Source organism: Suncus etruscus, chromosome 2 (assembly GCF_024139225.1).
Source record: "Suncus etruscus isolate mSunEtr1 chromosome 2, mSunEtr1.pri.cur, whole genome shotgun sequence".
Taxonomy (NCBI): domain Eukaryota; kingdom Metazoa; phylum Chordata; class Mammalia; order Eulipotyphla; family Soricidae; genus Suncus; species Suncus etruscus.
The window spans coordinates 50,989,673-51,009,056 of NC_064849.1; the positions used below are offsets into that span (position 1 = coordinate 50,989,673).

The 19,384-nt window shown below is 35.0% G+C and overlaps 1 protein-coding gene across 1 annotated transcript in view; it reads right to left on the reverse strand.

Moving 5' to 3' along the window:
• TTC6 (tetratricopeptide repeat domain 6) overlaps positions 1-19,384 on the reverse strand; it is a 221,602-nt gene that overhangs the window by 46,176 nt on the left and 156,042 nt on the right. Inside the window, 9 exon segments of the mRNA XM_049768952.1 lie at positions 5,369-5,440; positions 5,442-5,471; positions 11,357-11,371; positions 11,373-11,497; positions 12,057-12,129; positions 12,271-12,357; positions 12,359-12,401; positions 13,488-13,500; positions 14,987-15,093. Of these exon segments, the coding sequence (XP_049624909.1) occupies positions 5,369-5,440; positions 5,442-5,471; positions 11,357-11,371; positions 11,373-11,497; positions 12,057-12,129; positions 12,271-12,357; positions 12,359-12,401; positions 13,488-13,500; positions 14,987-15,093 (565 nt within the window).

Below are 19,384 nucleotides of genomic sequence, written 5' to 3' on the forward strand. Positions count from 1 at the left end.
ACAGCCCGTGAGCCACGAGTTTGAGGACCCCCGGCTAGGTCAAAATGGAGAATAATATAATGCATTTCCTACTTTCAGTAACTTCACCAGGGTGTTGACATTAAAATAAAAGACTTATTATCTTTTGAAATTTAACTTATTTTTAGTATATCATTATTTTTCTTGCTAAATCGTGTTTTGTGAAGCAGAATTAGTCCTCTATGATCACCGTTGTAAACTCAGTCAACTGACATTTATACCTGCACATATGATGACTGATAAAGTTTCTTACATAAATAATAAATCAATCATTTAAAGTAGTAAATGCTTCCAAATATTTATATATGTGTGTAGATTATTTTTAGCAAGTAGACTAAGCTGAGAATTGACTAGGAGACATTTTGCCATTACTTTCCCATTTTCTTTAATTAACTGAATAAAGTAGTGTTAATTGTCCATCTACTAAATATAATACTAGAAGCAACTGAAATTTAGGTTGCAACTCAATATCTTAACATATTTGCCTATTAAACATTGTAATCTAAAAGAAACACATGGTTTGGTTAGAAAAAGACCAAACTGGGGACTGGAGAGATAAAACAGCTGCTACAGCTCTTGCTTTGCACACAAGGAAGGTAAGGTAGGGAGGGAGGGGAGGGAGGGGGATGGGAGGGAAGGGAGGGAGGGAGGGAGGGAGGGAGAGGAGGGAGGAGGGAGGAAGGGAGGGAGGAAGGAAGGAGGAAGGAAGGAAGGAAGGAAGGAAAGGAAGGGAAGGAAGGAAGGAAGGAAGGAAGGAAGGAAGGAAGGAAGGGGAAGGAAGGAAGGAAGGAAGGAAGGAAGGAAGGAAGGAAGAAGAAAGGAAGAAGAAAGAGAAAGAAAGAAAAAAAGGAAAGAAAGAAAGAAAAAGAGAAAAGAAAGAAAGAAAGAAAGAAAGAAAGAAAGAAAGAAAGAAAGAAAGAAAGAAAGAAAGAAAGAAAGAAAGAAAAGAAAGAAAAAAAGAAAGAAAGAAAGAAGAAAAGAAAGAAAGAAAGAAAGAAAGAAGAAAGAAAGAAAGAAAGAAAGAAGGGAGGGAGGGAGGGAGGGAGGGAGGGAGGGAGGGAGGGAGAGAGAGAGAGAGAGAGAGAGAGAGAAAGAAAGAAAGGAGGGAGGGAGGGAGGGAGGGAGGGAGGGAGAGAGAGAGAGAGAGAGAGAGAGAGAGAGAGAAAGAAAGAAAGAAAGAAAAAGAAAGAAAGAAAGAAGAAAGAAAGAAAGAAAGAAAGAAAGAAAGAAAGAAAGAAAGAAAGAAAGAAAGAAAGAAAGAAAGAAAGAAAGAAAGAAAGAAAGAAAGAAAGAAAGAAAGAAGAAAGAAAGAAAGAAAGAAAGAAAGAAAGAAAGAAAGAGAAAGAAATGGGGCCAGAGAGATGGCACAGCAGTAGGACATTTAGCCTATGCGACTGACCCAGGACAGTTCGCAGTTTGCTCTCCCATCCCCCACATGGTGTCCCCCAAACCAGAGCAATTTCTGAGCCCATAACCAGGAGTAACCCCTGAGCGTCACTGGGTGTGGTCCCCCAGCAAAAAAAAAAAGGAAGGAAGGAAGGAAGGAAGGGAAGGAAGGAAGGAAGGAAGTGAAGGAAGGAAGGAAGGAAGGTAAGGAAGGAAGGAAGAGGGGAGGGAGGGAGGGAGGGAGGGAGGGAGGGGAGGGAGGGAGGGGGGAGGGAGGGTGAGGGAGGGAGGGAGGGAGGGAGGGATGGGAGGGGACGGAGGAAACGAGCGAGGAAGGGGCCAGATCACATCTGCCTATATAAACATTCTTGTTATGGGGGCGTAAAGGACAGGTGCTCAATAGGCTAACTTCATAGCTCTGTACTCAGGGATCACTCCTTGCAGTGCTCAACGGAACATGTGGAGCTGAATATGGGGTTGGGACACATGAAAGGCAAGCAGGCCTTTGCACTGCTCTTTCTAGTCTCATTCTATAGCATATTCTAACTGAAAATGCAAAATATAAATATATATATTTTAAAGTAATTGTTCATTGATCCTCATTTAGAATTTCATGATTGGTATCCAACTATCTGAAAGAAATTGTACAATTAAAACATCCTACAAGTCATTGTTGAATAATTATAAGTAAACTTTTGCCAAAGCTGCAAATAGTAATTCATGAACTTTGTAGTAAAAAAAAAGCTAGAATGCTATTACTTTTCATTTCACAAAATTACGGAAGAAAAAACTTATGAGATGCTTTAGAAATCACTAAGCAACTGAACATTCGATTCAAGAGGAAATAAAAGCTGGGAATTGAGATTTCATGAAAGTCAATGAACAGGATTTGTATTGTGCCTTTGCTATTATTACCAGCTTTTCATTCTTGAGAAAGTTTACTTAATGCTAGCTTCAGCTTTCGCGTCTGCAAAACTGGGATATTTAGTAGCTAGTCATATTGTTATAAAGATATATGTCATAAAAAAGAAACCATATATAAGTGTCACACAATAAGTAAACTTGTTAACTATTACTATTTTTTAATTAATATGCAGAATTTACATCTGCTTAATTTTTAGAAAACCATACTTTGGAGGAATGCCTAAATGTGCCTTCCACAGGAAGATTTTGAGGTTTTCCTAGTCTAGTCATGGTAGGAATGCTGAGAAACAGGTGGAAAAGGACAAAAGGAGGGAGGTTGGCACTGTTAAATGACATCCGGTTCACATGCTAGAAGTCCGATGGTTTTACCAAAGACACACAAGGGCTGTTAACCAGAAGCAAACAACCTGGGAACATTTATTTATACAAGTCTGCTCCCAGTGACTTGGAAACATTTCTGAAACTCTCCTAATTTCATTTCCACATATAAAATTTGGATTAGACGCACAGATGTTTCAGCAGTTCTAAAATAGCAAATAAAAGATTATTTCTAGCTAGCTCTCTTCTAGGTTGATTTCCATTTTCTTTATTAATAGAGTAAGTTATTAATAAACTATATGTCAAAAGATTTATATAAAGAGGGAGGAGGAAGTCCCCTGCCCAACATGCTTTAGGTTTTTGCGTTGCCCAGAAAAAACAAGAGTGGGAATGGAGAGGGGAGTTCGTCAAAGACACCTGCTGTTAAGGTAAGTCTGAAAGATGAACCTTTATTAGCTCCTAGGATCTTTACAATTCCTTTGTTAAAATTAGTTATTCAGTTCATCAACATTTCTGGGGGAAACCAAATGGTCTAATTACCAGGATTATTTGTTTCCTCTTCCAGAGACAACAATTTTTCTCAAGTTCTTCCTGTCCATAGCAAATAAGTCTCCACATTCCCTGATATTTTAAACTGAAACACTACTCCTATTTCTAAGGAGATTGGGGGAATGTGTCCTCAGAGAGCAAGGGGAAATGAGAGGTCATCTTTTTAAAGAATGCTTTGGTGACTGTGGAAGTGGAGAGAAACAAAAGGAAGGGAATAACCTGGATAACAGAGCAATAAGAAGATGAAACAGAACACTAAGAGCAAGGGAATTTGGATTGGAAGACATAGCAAAGCAAAAAGGGAGAGGAGTAGATAAAAATAAGAAGAGAAAACAAGGGACAGACATAGGAATAAAATTAGAACATAAAAGAAAAGGAGGAATGATGGATTTGAATAAGAATAAATGGGGCCGCAGAGCAATAGCAATAGTACATCAGGTAGGCTATAATGCCTTACATGCATCTACTTGAGTTCGATCCCCAGCACCCTTTTAGACCCAGAGCCCTCTAGGAGTCATCTCTGAGCACAGAGCCGGGTAGTAATCATGTAGTACCACTAGGAATAGCTAATAAGTAAGTAAGTAAGTAAGTAAGTAAAGTAAATAAATAAATAAAAATAAATAAATAAATAAAATAAATAAATAAATAATATAAAGTAATAGAGAAAATAGTCACAGGTTTCAAAAGGTTCAAGTAGTTCTAGCCACACATCCCAACACTGGAAACCATAGCTCAGGCCTCCAGCTACTATTTTCTGTGCGCTGAGCGCCCTCTCAGAAAATACATAGATGAACTGTTCTAGATTAGCATTGGGACTTTTATTACTGATTAAAAGTTGACATGCATATATGAACCAGTCAATTTCACTTTGGGGCATTCTACCCACAAGACCTAAAATCTTTCATTCAAAGGATATATGAGCTCTATTATTCATTGGTACTTGCTACTATACCTATTATATGAAATAAATCTTAGTGTTTAAAGACAGATGAATGAAGTTATGAAGATATGGTATATATACACACACAAAGGAATAATATGCAGCTTCAAATAACAATAAAATCATGCAATTTCTTGTTCAAACTGGAAGTTATCCTGTTAAGTGAAGTAAGCAAGAAGAAAGGACAAACATGGGATGATCTCACTTATCCATGGTAGGTAGAAAAACTTAATGAAAAAAAATGTAGTAAAGGGGTTATGTCTAGATCACCTTTGAACCCAGAGCTTAGGGGGAAAAAAGACAAGGGGAGAAGAAAAGAAATCAAGGAGAAAAGGAAGATAAATGAAAAAAATGGGGCCCAGGTGTTAGGGCTTTGTTTACATCGGTGATATGAAATGGGAGTTATAGCTATATATTCAAAGCACAGACTCAACAATACTGAAAACATGAGATCTAAACTACACCACCGAAATTTACAAGTGTTCTGTCACAATATGTTGTGGGTAAGGAGAGGAGAGAAGAAATGAAATACAGGATAATTTGTGGAGGGGAAGTTGACATTTGATGGTGGGATTAGTATTGAGATTATTATATGCCTAAAAATCAACCATCAATAACTTTGTAAAGTGTGATTCTTTAAATAAATTACTTAATAAATTTGGAATGCAGGATAGAGAAAAAAAGAAACTTTGGGAATGCAATATATCAGTACCATTTGCAACTCGAAATAAGAATTATGTAACTAACATGATTTAACTTACAAAAATGTCTTACAGAAAAGCACTGAAAAATTATTTTTTTCATGGGACATTACAGAATGTATATGATAAAATTGTATGATCTCTAAAATGAAACTAAATATTCTCATATAATTCTTTGATTTCTTGTATTTTTATATTTATTTCCACAAGAAATTATTTTTTAAAAATTAAAGCAAAAAGAGATCGGAGCAGAGCAGTGGCTGAAATGGTAAAGCATCTGCCTTGCCTCTCTCTAGCCTAAGAGGGACAGCGGTTCCATCTCCTGGCATCCCATATGGTCCCCCAAGCCAAGAGCAATTTCTGAACACATAGCCAGGAGTAACTCCTGAGCGATCATTGGGTGTGGCCCAAAAAACAACAACAATAAAAAAAATTAAAGCAGAAATATAAAGAAAACTTTATATAAACTTAAAATGTTTATAGAGTGGTTTTAAGATATTTACCAAAACATTTTCTTACCTTAACATAGTTATTGATCTGGGGTGTAACAAATTGCTCTATTATAAATTGCTATATAATTATTGCCATCCTTTCTTATAGCTATAAGTTAAATCAATAATAGCTAAATTATAAGTCTGCAAAAAAAAAAAGAACGATTATGAAGAATGTTAATCTTAATTGACCTAAAATTTATTTGTAAGCCAAATATATTTTTAATTTTATCTGATTCTTTTGCATACTCATTTAATCACTCTGGGTATCAGCTTTGAAATTGGGACAAACCATGTTTTTGGAATGAGGATCTGAATTCTATTAGTAGAAATTGTTACTATAGTTTAACTTATCTACAAATAAAATTAATATTAAAACATATTTAAATGATATTATTAGTCTTATTTTTATAGAGCAAAGAGAAGGTTATATTTCTTCATAGTATAAAAGCCAGGCATAGGTCAAGCAGAAAACTTATCAATCTGTTTATCTGCAGCTATACTCGCATATAATCAATATGTTTTCTATCTACAATCTCTTTTGCTTATTTGTCATTTTTCTGATAAGTGTATCATTCTATTTCTATAAATGGCAATTTCCATGGCATTAACACATAATGCATGTCTTATCTCTGTTTTAGGGTATATTATGAAAATTTTTTCATATGAAATAGCTACCATAAAAGTGCAGAAAACTAAAAAAGGAAAATAATTAGGGAGAAACAAAGTATACCTTGAATTACTCAGATATCCATAGCATACAAACCCTGACCTAGGAATTTCCATCTAGAAACAAGTCACAAACTCAAGCAGTAACTTTCTCCAATTAAATAATGTGTATACTATATTATTTAATAGTTATTCTTTGTAAACCATACCCAGTAGTAATCAGGGCATATCTATGAGCTCAGGGAACCACATAGGATGCTGCCTGAACCCAGGCAGGCATCTTGTACTCTGTACTACCTTTCCATCTCTATACTACCATAGTACTGTCTTATATTTTAAATGGAACAATGATAAAAAAAAGTTAATAATCCAAACTTCCAATAGTAAGTCTAAATAAATCATGTTTTAAAAATTCACTATGTAATCATTAGGAATGGTATCTTGAGAAATTTATTAAGAGTCAGAAACACAGTAATGGAAGTAGTATAATTTAAACTTTTTAGAAAAAATAGGTTAAATATGAGGTAGAAAAAACGAACTAAGTAAAAATTAAAAAAGTGTCAGATTGTTTGAGGATGAAGGATTATTTAATATTGAAATTTAATCACCTATTTTCACCTCTGACGTTTCCAAATTTTCTACAATAAATTTAAATGATTCTATTAATAAAGATAAAGATTTACTGAAGCATGCAACAGAATATGGGAGACAGTGGACCACAATAAAAATAAATTCTTCCTAAAAGTATATACATTTATCATAACTCATGTCAAATTTATTACAAGAACTTTAGGTCAAAACAAGTATCAATATTGAAGAGATAATACAGTGAGTAAGGCACTTTCCCAGTACATGACTGATCCAGTATTGATGCCTGATGCATCTAGGGTCAAATGGATTCCTGAGCACAAAGCTAGGAGTTAAATTCTAAGCACTGCCAAGTATGCCATTTTAACCAAAACTAACCAAACAAAAATAAGCCCCAACACTTTTAAAAATGAAATGCCAATAGTCTGTGGTGTAGGCCAAATATGAGAGGTCTTGATTTCCAGGCAGCCACTGTAGACTAAGTAGGGGGAACAAGACCTCAGGAGCTCCCAGTTTTTCCAGGATCCCAGTATGAGCATGAGAAGGGGGAGTTGCATTCAGTCTTCTGAAGTTGCCTGTTGTGGCAGGATCCAGAAGAATGAAACAATTAAAGTCATTGCAGGCAGAGCTTCTGCCCTATTTTAATAGTGCTTAACCCACCAAGTAACAATCTCGGGTTTACAATTCCTGATTCAGCATAGGAAGGTCTCAGCTGTGTTGGTTTGTATTTCAAGAAGGAAAATAACTGGTTCTTTGGGACACACTGCTTCTGGGGCTCGCCTCTAAAGAGATGTATCCAGCAGGATGCTAATCAATAGTCACCCATGTTTTCAATAGACATAGAATGCTAAAGTTCTTAATTAATACTTAATTTTTAATTAATGCTAAAACACCATGCTAAACAAGAGTCACCATTAATTCAATAGGCATAGCTTGAAAGGACTTCTCTATTCCTTTAGGAGCAAGAATCTACAATCATTCTAGGCTTTGACTTACAAAAATCCCACATTGTAGGCCCATGCCCTACAGAGGAAGATGTGACAAAGTCTGGGAACCTGATTAATCAGGACTATCTCCAGAGTAGTCCACATAAGAGCATCACATCTGCAAGGATTGAGCTTGTAGAAAGATCCTGAAGCTCAAATATCATTAAGTCTAGTCACGAGAAGAGGAATAAATATAAAATTTCAACAGCAAAGAAACAGATACTCCACGAAAGGTCCTGAAAAAACAGTACCCATCTTTAAAACAAGAACAAAAGAAAATACTAGTGGAAGGGGCCAGAGTGGGGTGATGCAGTGGTAGGGGTATTTATCTTGTGCATGGGCTGACCTAGGAAAGACCTCGGTTTGATCCTCCAAATTCCCATATGGGTCCCCCAAGCCGAGGAGGCGATTTCTGAGTGCATAGCCAGAGTAACTTCCTGAGTGTCACTGGATGTGGGAAAGAAAGAAAAGGAGGAAGGAAGGAAGGAAGGAAGGAAGGAAGGAAGGAAGGAAGGAAGGAAGGAAGGGAAGGAAGGAAGGAAGGAGAGGAAGGAAGGAGGAAGGAAGAAGGAAGAAGAAAGAAAGAAAGAAAGAAAGGAAAGAAGTAAGAAAGAAAGAAAGAAAGAAAGAAAGAAAGAAAGAAGAAGAAAGAATAAGAAAGAAAGAAAAAAGAAAGAAAGGAAAGGATAAGAAAGAAAGAGAGAGAAGAGAGAGAGAGAGAGAAAGAAAGATAGAGTAGAAAGAAAGAAAGAAAGAAAGAAAGAAAGAAAGAAAAAAGAAAGAAAGAATGAAAAGAAAGAAGAAAGAAAGAAAGAAAGAACAGAAAGAAAGAAGAAAGAAGAGAAAGAAAGAAAGAAAGAAAGAGAAAGGAAAGAGAGAGAGAGAGAAGTGAGAGAGAAAGAAGAAAGAAAGAAAGAAAGAAATGAAAGAAAGAAAGAAAGAAAGAAAGAAAGAAAGAAGAAAGAAAGAAAGAAAGAAAGAAAGAAAGAAAGAAAGAAAGAAAGAAAGAAAGAGAAAGAAAGAAAAAGAAAGAAAAGAAAAGAAACATTTCCTGGTCATGGATTGGTATGATTAACATCATTAAAATGGCAATGTCTCTCAAAGCAATGTGTAGGTTTAATATAATTTCGATGATGATACCATGTCATTTTTCAAAGAATGAGATCAAACATCTTGAAATTTATATGGAATAATGGCCTCCACAAAATAGATAAATCCTTGGGAAAAAGAAGATGGGAGGCATCACTTCCCTAATTTACAACTGTACTATAAAGCAATAGTCAGTAAAACAAAATGCTATTGGAAGAAAGACCCTCAGATCAATGGAATAGATTTGAATACCCTGAGACTGACTCTCAGTTCTATGATCTTTGATTAAAAGTAAAAAATACAAAGTGGAGCAAGGAAGTCTATTCAATACGTGCTGTTGGGAAATCTAGGCAAGCTACATGCAAAAGTGTAAACTCAGACCTCTATTTAAACACTGTGGCATTGCTCTACTGGAGAGATTAGCACAGCGGGTAGGACATTTACTTTGCATGTGGCCGACCTAGAATAGAACCAAGTTTTGATTCATGACATCCTTATATGATCCCCTGACCCTGCCAGGAGCAATTTCTGAGCACTAGAGCCGAGGAGTGAACTCCTGAGCTCTGCCAGGTGGTGACCCCAAAACAAAAACAAACAAACAAAAACCACTGTGCATGAAAATAAAATTTAAAATGGAATAAAGACCTTGGGTAATTAGGACCTGGAAACATACGTACATGGAGGAAAATGTAGGTAGACAGAACACTCCACTATATTAAAGGCATCTTCAAGGCTGAAACATCACTGGACTACACAAGTAGAAGCAAAGATAAGCAATGGGGACTATATTAAACTAAGAAGCTCTGTACCTCTAAGGAAAGATCACTAGGCTACAAAGACTCCCAACAGAATGGAAAAAATTATTCACTCATCCAAATATTATGGAGAAATAGGGACTTTCCCCCAAACAAAGGGTAAATGGCATTTACCACCACCAGATATGCACTAAAAAAATTGTTAAACAGGATAAACTCTATTTACTAAAAAAGAAAAAAAGAAGGACAGCAGAACATAAAAATAATGGTAACATACAGACCTTGAAAGTAAAGCTGAGACCAAAGTGAAAGATAATGCATACACTGGTTGGAAAGTGGGGTTTTGGAAATGTTGTTATGCACAAGACCCTATCTTTAACAGTGTTGGAAATCAGGGTTGCCTCACAAAAAAATATTAAATAGAAGTTTAAATAAACAATTAATATCAGCACCCGAAAGACTTTCTCAGATACAGAGGAAACTGACACAAGTCCTATTGGTAATCACAAAATTAGTATCTTGAGTGAAACACAGATGAAATTGAGAAAAATCGTGAAAGAAAATACTTTTTTTAAAAAAAAATAAAATCATTCTATTTGCAATAAAATGGGGTGAAACTTGAACTGACTGCTCTAAGTGATGTAAGAAAAACAAGTGAAAGACAACAACCAAATGTTTTCACTTACATGTCAAATATAAATAGGGTATACCCAGCAAACTAGCAAATGACTAAAGCAACCACAACAAAACTAACTTCTTGGCTTTGTATAAATTATGGGAGTTGCCAGAGTGAAAGGAACAGAAGAGAAATGGACTAAAGGAAATTTCTGATGATGATGGCATTAGAAGTTTCATGATGAGGACAGTGAGTCATCTATACATATTAGAGGTAAGAAATACTGTAAAAATATGAAAAACTAATAGGAAAGGAGAAAATAAAATGAATTATAAGTGATGTTTAAAATATAAATATCAAAATAAACATAACTGTTTTGTATTTAATTATGAAAGTTCCTTTTGTTTGGGGAGAAAATTTTTTTATTTGAAACTTTTTTTCTTTATTTAAACATCTTGATTACATATTTGATTGTGATTAGGTTTCAGTCATGTAAAGAACACCCCATTCACCAACATTCCCACCAATGTCCCAAATCTCCCTCCATCCCACCCCACCCCCACCTCTACTCTAGACAGGTGGGGGAGAAAGGTTTTGTTGATTTTATGGTTTTGGTGCCACAGCCAGCAATGCTTAGGCATGATTCCTGATTCTGTGCTCAAGGATCAATCCTGGCAAGCTCAGGGGACAATGGCAGTGCTGGGGGATTGGAAGGCATGGCAGAAAACTCTTGCCTTTTAAGCACCTTATAGATTTGCTATCTTTCAGCCACCTAAGAAAGCCCCATTTTGATGCATTATGAAAATGTAATGCATTCTCTATACTTTTGTCACTCATAGTAATGATTCTTATTTCAAAATTTAAAATAAAAAAGAGCCCTGAGTTGGTATTATGCCAAGGTGCTTTGGGGGTAAGATCTTCCTGGTTTTTAGGCCAAAGGTGTTTATTTTCAATTTCTTCCATATTTTGCTGTGCCTATGCAAATAACAATTGCCACACATACACACATTTTTTAATGTTATTTCACATCTCTGGAGAAAAAAGTGGGAGCATACTAAATCTATCGGGCTATTGCAGTAATGACTTTAATAACTGATACAAGAAGTTTCACAAATATAATGGTAATAAATTCTCTCTTTTTCTTCCATTTATTTAGTTATTTGTTTTCTTTCTATTTCTTAATAACTTTGCTTTCTGTCATCCCAAAACAATGTGATACATTTTCTTTAAATAAATCATTAAAATGAAAAAAAAAAAGCCCTTCCTTGGCACTCAAGCATCTACCCATTCTAAAAATTTAGTAAAAACTGAAGGAAATCATCCTACCCTGTTGTAGAATTTTCAGAACTCCTCTGTAGATATAGGGAAACACACTCTGAGGACAAATTTTAATGGCCTCATTACAATTTAAAATTGCTTTTGAATATCTTCCTTTCATTCCATAGTAGGCTGCTCGACTAAATATGCCTATTAGAAATGAGAGAAGGGAAACAGGAACTGTATTTCTAATAAAAACATCAATTCCTATAGAAATACATGCTATTTTAATAAATGTGTGCCATGCAAAGAAAGCGTAAGATAGTCTGTTTTCATTTTTTATTAGAGAAAATTCCAACATATAAAATAATTTAAAGAATTACATAAAATTAACATTTACATGCCTCTGCACTTGGTTATTAACATTTTATAATATTGTTTGTATACAGTTTTTCCGTGCTATTTTAAACTAAGATATAGATATCTAAAATACTTTACCCAAGTCTTCCAGTATATATAAAAATGACATTCTCTTGTATAACCTTACTACTATAAAATATCTAAGAAATTAAATTGTATTTCTCTAAAATTATCTAATATTTAACATATATTAAAATTTCATAGGCTTTTAAAATCAGATCCAATCAAGCATCACCTAATGAATCTCAAAATGCATCTCTATTCTCTTAAAAGGTAAGAGTCAATATGATAGCAGAACAAGTAAATAAAATTAACAGCATTGTATAAAAGTACAATTTTTAATAGGTACATAAAAGCATTAACACCATGTACTGAACAGTTCGTAAGTGTATCTCTATCTTCCTGTTAGAAATTAATTTAATCTAAGAGAAATTATAGATGTAAAATTTGTTTAAGTGAACTTAATAACTAAATGATAACTAATACAATTAATAAGGGTATGTCAACAATTTTAATAGTTTTAACACACTTTTTAAATCACACAACTTATTTATTTTGGATACCTGGTAATGATTTGAATCCAAAGTAATTGCACGATTAAAAATCCAGAATTGGAAAGTCTTGCCGAGTTTCACTTTACAAAGCCCACGATTGATAAAAGCCTTCGGCGAAATCAGGTTTTGCTTTCACAACTCTTGTAAAAACAATCATAAGCCTAGATCATATATTAAAAATAAAAACATTTAGTACATAGAATATATTCATTTTAAATATTTAAAATTATAGTATGTAGTTATTGTTTAGCAGTTTACCCTCGCTTAGAGTCATTTAAAATATATTTCTCCCAGTGAATATTATGAGACATACAAATAAATTATTTATAAAAAAAAAGTCTGACTTCTTATAATTAATTTACAAAGGCCCCCTCACTCCAGGCTAAAGTTTACACAATTCAGCTAGCTAGTTTGTAATATGTTGAAGGTATTATTTTAATCTTTATTCTTCAAGTCATATTTCTCCAAAGAAATAACACCACCTGGGGACTCAAGAATCATAAAAGATACAGTAAATAAAAATTTTAGAATGACACTCAAAATTTCCCCAACATTACAAAAGATAGCTATATTTGCATTTAATAGGCCAAAAGACTTAGATAACTGAAGAAGGTCTTGAAAGAATATAGGGGTTGGAGCATTACTGCAATTACAGAATATACGTCAGTGTGAATCTGTGGCCCCTATGGTTGCTAAGATGGTGCAGATGATCCAGGGACCACAGAAACCCAGGTCCTAGAGTTATACTAGATTAACTGAGAATTAAGATAAGTTGCCCCTATAAGTAATGAGTAACTGTTGAGAGATCCCCCCCAACAAAATTCAATAGTTCTTTAATTAATCTCATAATAAATGGAATTTATTAATAAAGTCAAATGCAATTCTTATTCAAGATTACAGCAATTCTAAGGTCAGAGAGATATAACAGTGGACAGGACTATTTGCCTTTCGTCCAGCCAATACAGGTTGATCTCCAACACTCCAAATTGTCCCCCAGAACTCACCAGGAATGATCCCGGAGTACCACCAAGTGTGGTTCAAAAATAGAAACAAAAGATTGATACAAATTCTGGAATTCATCTCTATAGGGATTTATGTGAGGTGTGTAGAGGAGAGAGAAGGAGGAGGAAAAGGAAATGTTGGAGAATATTCAACACTAGCTACCCATTGGAAAATATAATTATTTTACTATTCATCGATTGTTGTTAATTCCCAAAGTAGATAACTGTGTAAAATTAACTATACTGGATAAATGTATAACTTGATGAAGGTGCATTCCAATGAATCAGATCATCTTAATAGTCAATTCATGTTTTAAAATTTCACACTGTAAATAAGGGAAGTCAGCCCAAGAAACTGAGGCAGACAAACTTGCAGTGGGCTCTTCTTTGTAACCCAGAAGAGCCATTCTTGCTCCAGGTTTGTAAGCTGGGAGGAAAGAAAAGAGCACCTGGACAAAGGGGAGGGCCTTCCAGCCATTCCAGCTATGCACTGCCCAGCACTAAAGTCTCAAGAAACTAAGGGTGACAGTGGAGCCTATTTTGTGACTCAGAAAAACCATTTTACCCCAGGTGAGGTAAACCTGAGAAGAGTGTGGCTATGAATCTTTAGTCAATGAGCAACACTGCAACACATAAAAACACCACCTGTTGCAACACATAAAAAAACACCACTAGCGCTGCTAGTGTCTCAAAAGGAAAGCAACACAGAACCTCACCACATTTTTTGAATGAATATGATAGTTCTGAATACTCATTCTAGAAATCAAGATATAGATATATATGTATATATATATGTCCCTTTGATAAGCACTTTATATAGGAAAGGTTAAGAATGTTCAAGGCACTCAAAGAAACTATGATAGCCAATAAAACTCAAGAGTATATGAGAGCAGAAATGAAAAAACTTAAAACAGAATGACAGAACTGAAAAACTTGGTAGATGAGATGAAAATCTCACTTGAAGTCTCATCAACAGAACAATAGCTGCTAAAGACAGAATCAATCAGTTCAAAGATGAGCCACATAACAGCATCCAGGCAACAACAAAAGATGGAAGAGTCTAAATAAATGTGCAGACAATGGGAAAAAAAACTCCTTAAAATAAATGAACAGCCAATAGAATTTTGGAATAAATTTCAACAGTAACAACATATGAACAGTTGAAAGTCAGTGTCTTAATCATTTCCTAATCATGAAATCATATTATGTTACAATGAAGCGCACAATTTGAAATAATTATAATTTAATGAGTCAATTCATATTAAGGCAATGAAGTTGTTAGGTTTATAATTTCTTAGTACTATTAATTATTTTGGCAAAATAAATATAGTAGTTTTTAGACTACTATTGACTGAAAAGCATCAAATAAAAATATGCTTACTAAGTGAAACAATAAAATAAGTATTAAAGGATATGTATTAAATAAGCCAAGTTTTAAAAGAAATTTTGGTCTAGTCATTCACTTGATAGGTAGTGTTCAGAAATAGAAATAAATGCGGGCCGGGCGGGTGGCGCTAAAGGTAAGGTGCCTGCCTTGCCTGCGCTAGCCTTGGACGGACCGCGGTTCGATCCCCAGGTGTCCTATATGGTCCCCCAAGCCAGGAGCAACTTCTGAGCACATAGCCAGGAGTAACCCCTGAGCATTACCGGGTTGTGGCCCAAAAATAAAAAAAAAAGAAAGAAATGCACTAAATTCATAAATTCACAAATAGTTTATGACAGACAAAATACCATTTGAAAATTGCCTTCTTCCACATAACAAATACCCAAATGATACAAACAGTCTGCTGAAGCTGCAATGGCATCTGGTCCTTTACTGGAATGAGGAAAACTACTCCCAATGCCTTTTTAAACATTTTCAAGCTTCCTGTAATGATAAAAAAATTAAAGGAAGAATATTTCTTCTCTTATAATATTTAACATGGCAAGTCTTAGATTTTAAAAGGACTTTTACCAGGCCTGGTAGAGTCACAGATACTATTAGTGTACCAGAGAGGTCAGGAGGGGTAGAGAGAACTAAAAGGGGAGGAACAAAGATAACTCATTGAGTCCCAGCAAATGCTATCTTGTAAACTGGGGACATAGAGTCATGTTTGACTGCTAAACTAGAGCATCTTTTATCTTTATAAACCAGACTTTAGATGATTTACTTTAATGGACCATTTTAAAATTAATTTTCTGAATTTGCTACTGGCAATTAATAGATATTAAGCGACTACAAATAATGATAACATGTATCGAAGAATGATTTTAATCAACCTTTTGTTCTGATGTGTAATTGATGGTGTTCCATTGACATTGAAAAATAAAGTAACATCAAAAATTGCATATTTAGGAGCAAAATATATTAGAGAGTTAAGGTACTTGCCTTAAATGTACCTAAACACCTGGTACCAAATATATGATGAACACTACCTGAAGTGATCCCTGATCAGAGTCAGGAATAATCCCTGACCACTGCTACATGTGGCCACAAACACTTCTACACACACACACACACACACACACACACACACACACACACACACCTACATACATAAGCACAAACACACTGCACATTTAATTATTTAAAGAAACTGGAACTCACTAATAATATTCAATTTTTCAATAAAAATATCTTTCCTAACTATCCAATCTATCTGTATATAGAAATACAAATACTTTAGCCCATTTCTGAAATGCAATAACTTGCCAAAAAAGAAATGAGATTTAGCTTAAATATAATGTCCTTTGTGACCCCCCCACCTTGTAATTCCTTCACATATTTATGCTTATCTCAACATTCTTCTAGCCTCACTTTTAGTCTCTCAGCACATGATTATACTATTAGAGGAAAATAAAATAGCACTATCTAAATTTTTCCACCTTTCTAATTTGCAGTGTCTCTTCGTACTCTGTTTTCAACCTCTTTCCCTCTGGTCTTTATAAGGTCTCCTTTTTTTCCTTTTCACAGGTAATTCTTTCAGTGTTTTCTTTAACTCTATCACCTACTGTCCAGGTTGAACACAACCTTTTTCCCCCTTCTCCATCTGTATGACTCACACTGCTTCCTTGAATCATCGAGTCTTCCACTCTCAACACATATTCACACCAATCCCCAATCTTCTCCTCTAGTTGATGCCCTCCCTACATCTCTTTACTATACCAAGAATCTCCTGAACTTCCAAAAAAGTTCTGGAGTTCTCAGATAGAGTTGTATTTATACAGTGAAAACCATCTGTGTGAATGCTTGGTGGATAGATATGATTCAATAAAAATATATATTCTGGACTTCTATAGGACCAGACAGAAATAAGAGAAAAGAAAAAATGTTTGAGAGAAGTTTAGAAAATTAAAACAAAAAAGCATGGCTTGGGTAGAAAAGGGCAATCTTCTTTTGGTAGGAGAGTAGCTTAAAGAACCTAAAGAGATATAGTTTTTTTAGGTAGCTTCCCTTTTCTCAATGATACTACCTAGTAAGTATAATTGAGGTTTCCTTTATCTGCAGCCTTCATGTTTAAGTCAGAGTCTCCCAGCGTCCCCAAAGCACTGGAAGCTCTTTATTGAAGGGCTGAGCATTGAAAACCATTTGAATGTGTGAAAAGTCATTTTGAGCAAAAGAAGAAAAGACCGTGGCAATGAGAAATCCCGTCACCAAGTGTTCCTGTGGCTTTGTGTTTGTCTATATACCACAGTCAAGGAAGCTGATGAAGCCATGAAAGCCATGAAAGGTAGACCAAAGTAAAAGAGGGCTGTTGCCAAAGAAGATTCTCAAGTCTTGGTGGCCACTTAACTCTAAAAAAAGATCTTTATTGGTGGTATTGAAGAAGACATGAAAGGACAATCATGTAGAGGAGTATGGAAAATTTCAGTGACTGAAATCATGATTGGCTGATGTAGTGGGCAAGAAGATAGGGTTTGCTTTTGTGACCTTTGATGACCATGATCTTGTGAAAATGATTGTCTTTTCAGAAATACCATACTGTAAAGGCCATGGGGTAAAGTAAGAAAAGGCTCTATATAATCAAAATATAGCCAGTGCTTCACTCAGTGGAATAGATTAAAATGGCTCTGACAACTTTGGTGGTAGTTGTGGAGTTAGTTTTGGTGGGAATGACAACTTTGGTCATGGAGGAAACTTGAGTAGTTCAGATGGTTCAGTGATAACATACGTGTTGGTGGATATGGTGGCACTGGGGATGTATTTAATGGACTTTTAATTTGACAGAAGCAATTTTGGAGGTATGAAAGTTGCAAGAATTTTGGCAAGAGTTGGTCTTCAAATTTTGGGCCTATGAAGGAAACTTTAGAAACCAAAGTTTAGATCCCTATGATGGTAAAAGCCAATATTTTGCTAAGTCTCAAAACCAAGGTTTCTATAATGGTTCTAGCAGCAGCCTTCTGCACTTGATGGCTGTGCAGAATATTTTAATTGCAAGAAACATATATTAGCAGGAAAGGAGAGCCACAAAAGTGATGGAGAAGATACAAGTTACAACAGATTTATGAGCTCCACTAAGAACATTGGTGCCAGAGCCTATCTGCTACAAAAAATCCATTTGTAAAATAACACTCAGGTGTATGGGTAAAAATCTTTTAGAAAAGAAAGAGATCAAACAAAAATAATCCCAGATTTCTACAGAACCAAGGTGTGGAGTGGGGAGGAGAAAAGTTAAAGTGGACATAGAAGTGTTCCGTTTAGCTTCCCAAAAATAGCAGAGAAATACAATTAGAACAGAAAAGGGAATCCTAGGACAGTGATAGTTGGAAAAATCACTCTGAGCAAGAACTGGGCACTGAAAGAAGATAAAGTAATATGCATGATAACTCCCCAGTAAACAATATTGGCAAACTACAGTTTGTAAAGGGAGGAGAAAGAGAGAAAGAGAAATATCTCCACCTAGGCAGAGGCAGATGGCAGGAGAAGGTAGGGAGGCAAACTGGGAACAATGGCAGGAAATGTGCACTGGTGAAATGTGATGAAGTGTGTTAGACAGAAACTCAAGCATAGACAACTTGGCAACCTGTGTATCTCATAGTGTTTCAATTAAAGATTTTATTTATAAATAAACATTTATTTATAAATAAATAAATTATAAAATAAAACATCTTAGTAAAAAAGGAAGTGCTCCTTTTAGAAATGCAATATCATAAAGATGTCTGTTTTCCATAATAAATAAATAATTTCCATAAAAATAATAAAATTAAAACAATTTCAATTAAAATTCAGAAAGGATTTTAATGAATCTTGAACAAATAAATCTAAACTATATTCTGGAAGAATTATGGCCACCAAATAACTAGAACATTTTTAGAGAAGATGTTTTGGGGACATGTTCTACCAGCTAATTATCAGAACTATAAAGTAAGAGAAAAGAAGACACTGTACATTGGGTCAGGAGAGAAAAATTGCTAAATAGAAAACCCTCAAAACAGATCCACATGCACATGGAAACTTTCACAGTCTTCAGGTGAAGACCATTTTTCAATAAATGATAGTGGAACATTTGAGGAGTCACTTCCACTGACTCTCATATACAATCAGTATGCATTGAGGGGCCATGCAGTGCCAGAATCAAATTCAGACATGGGGCTCAGACCTCTACGCTATTTATAGTCACCAGTCATAAGGAAAGACTTTTTTTTGTTTGTTTGTCTGTTTGTTGCCCAAACTCAGCGGTGCTCAGGGGTTACTCTTGGCTCTGCACTCAGAAATCACTTCTGGCAGGCATGAAGGACCATATGAGATCCAGGGAATTGAAACCAGGTCTGTCCAGGCTCAGCTTCGTGCAAGGCAAATGACCTGTTGCTGCACTATCACTCCAGTCCCCAGGAAGGACTTCTTAAACATAGTCCAAAAAATGAAAATAAAACAAAATATGTATACATTTGACTACATTAAAATTAAGAATCTTCATCAAAATACCTACAAAAAATTACTAAGAGACAAACCACAAATTTCAATAATAAGGATGGTACACAGACCATCAGCCAGAGAATGATACAGAAAAAATATTTTAAGATCCAATATAAATAAGACAAGAAAGCATGCATCAAGTAACATAAAATACAAGAAGAATAAAAAATATAAAAGCTGCTCAACTTTAACAAAAACTAAAATTACAAATCAAGACATTATGAGA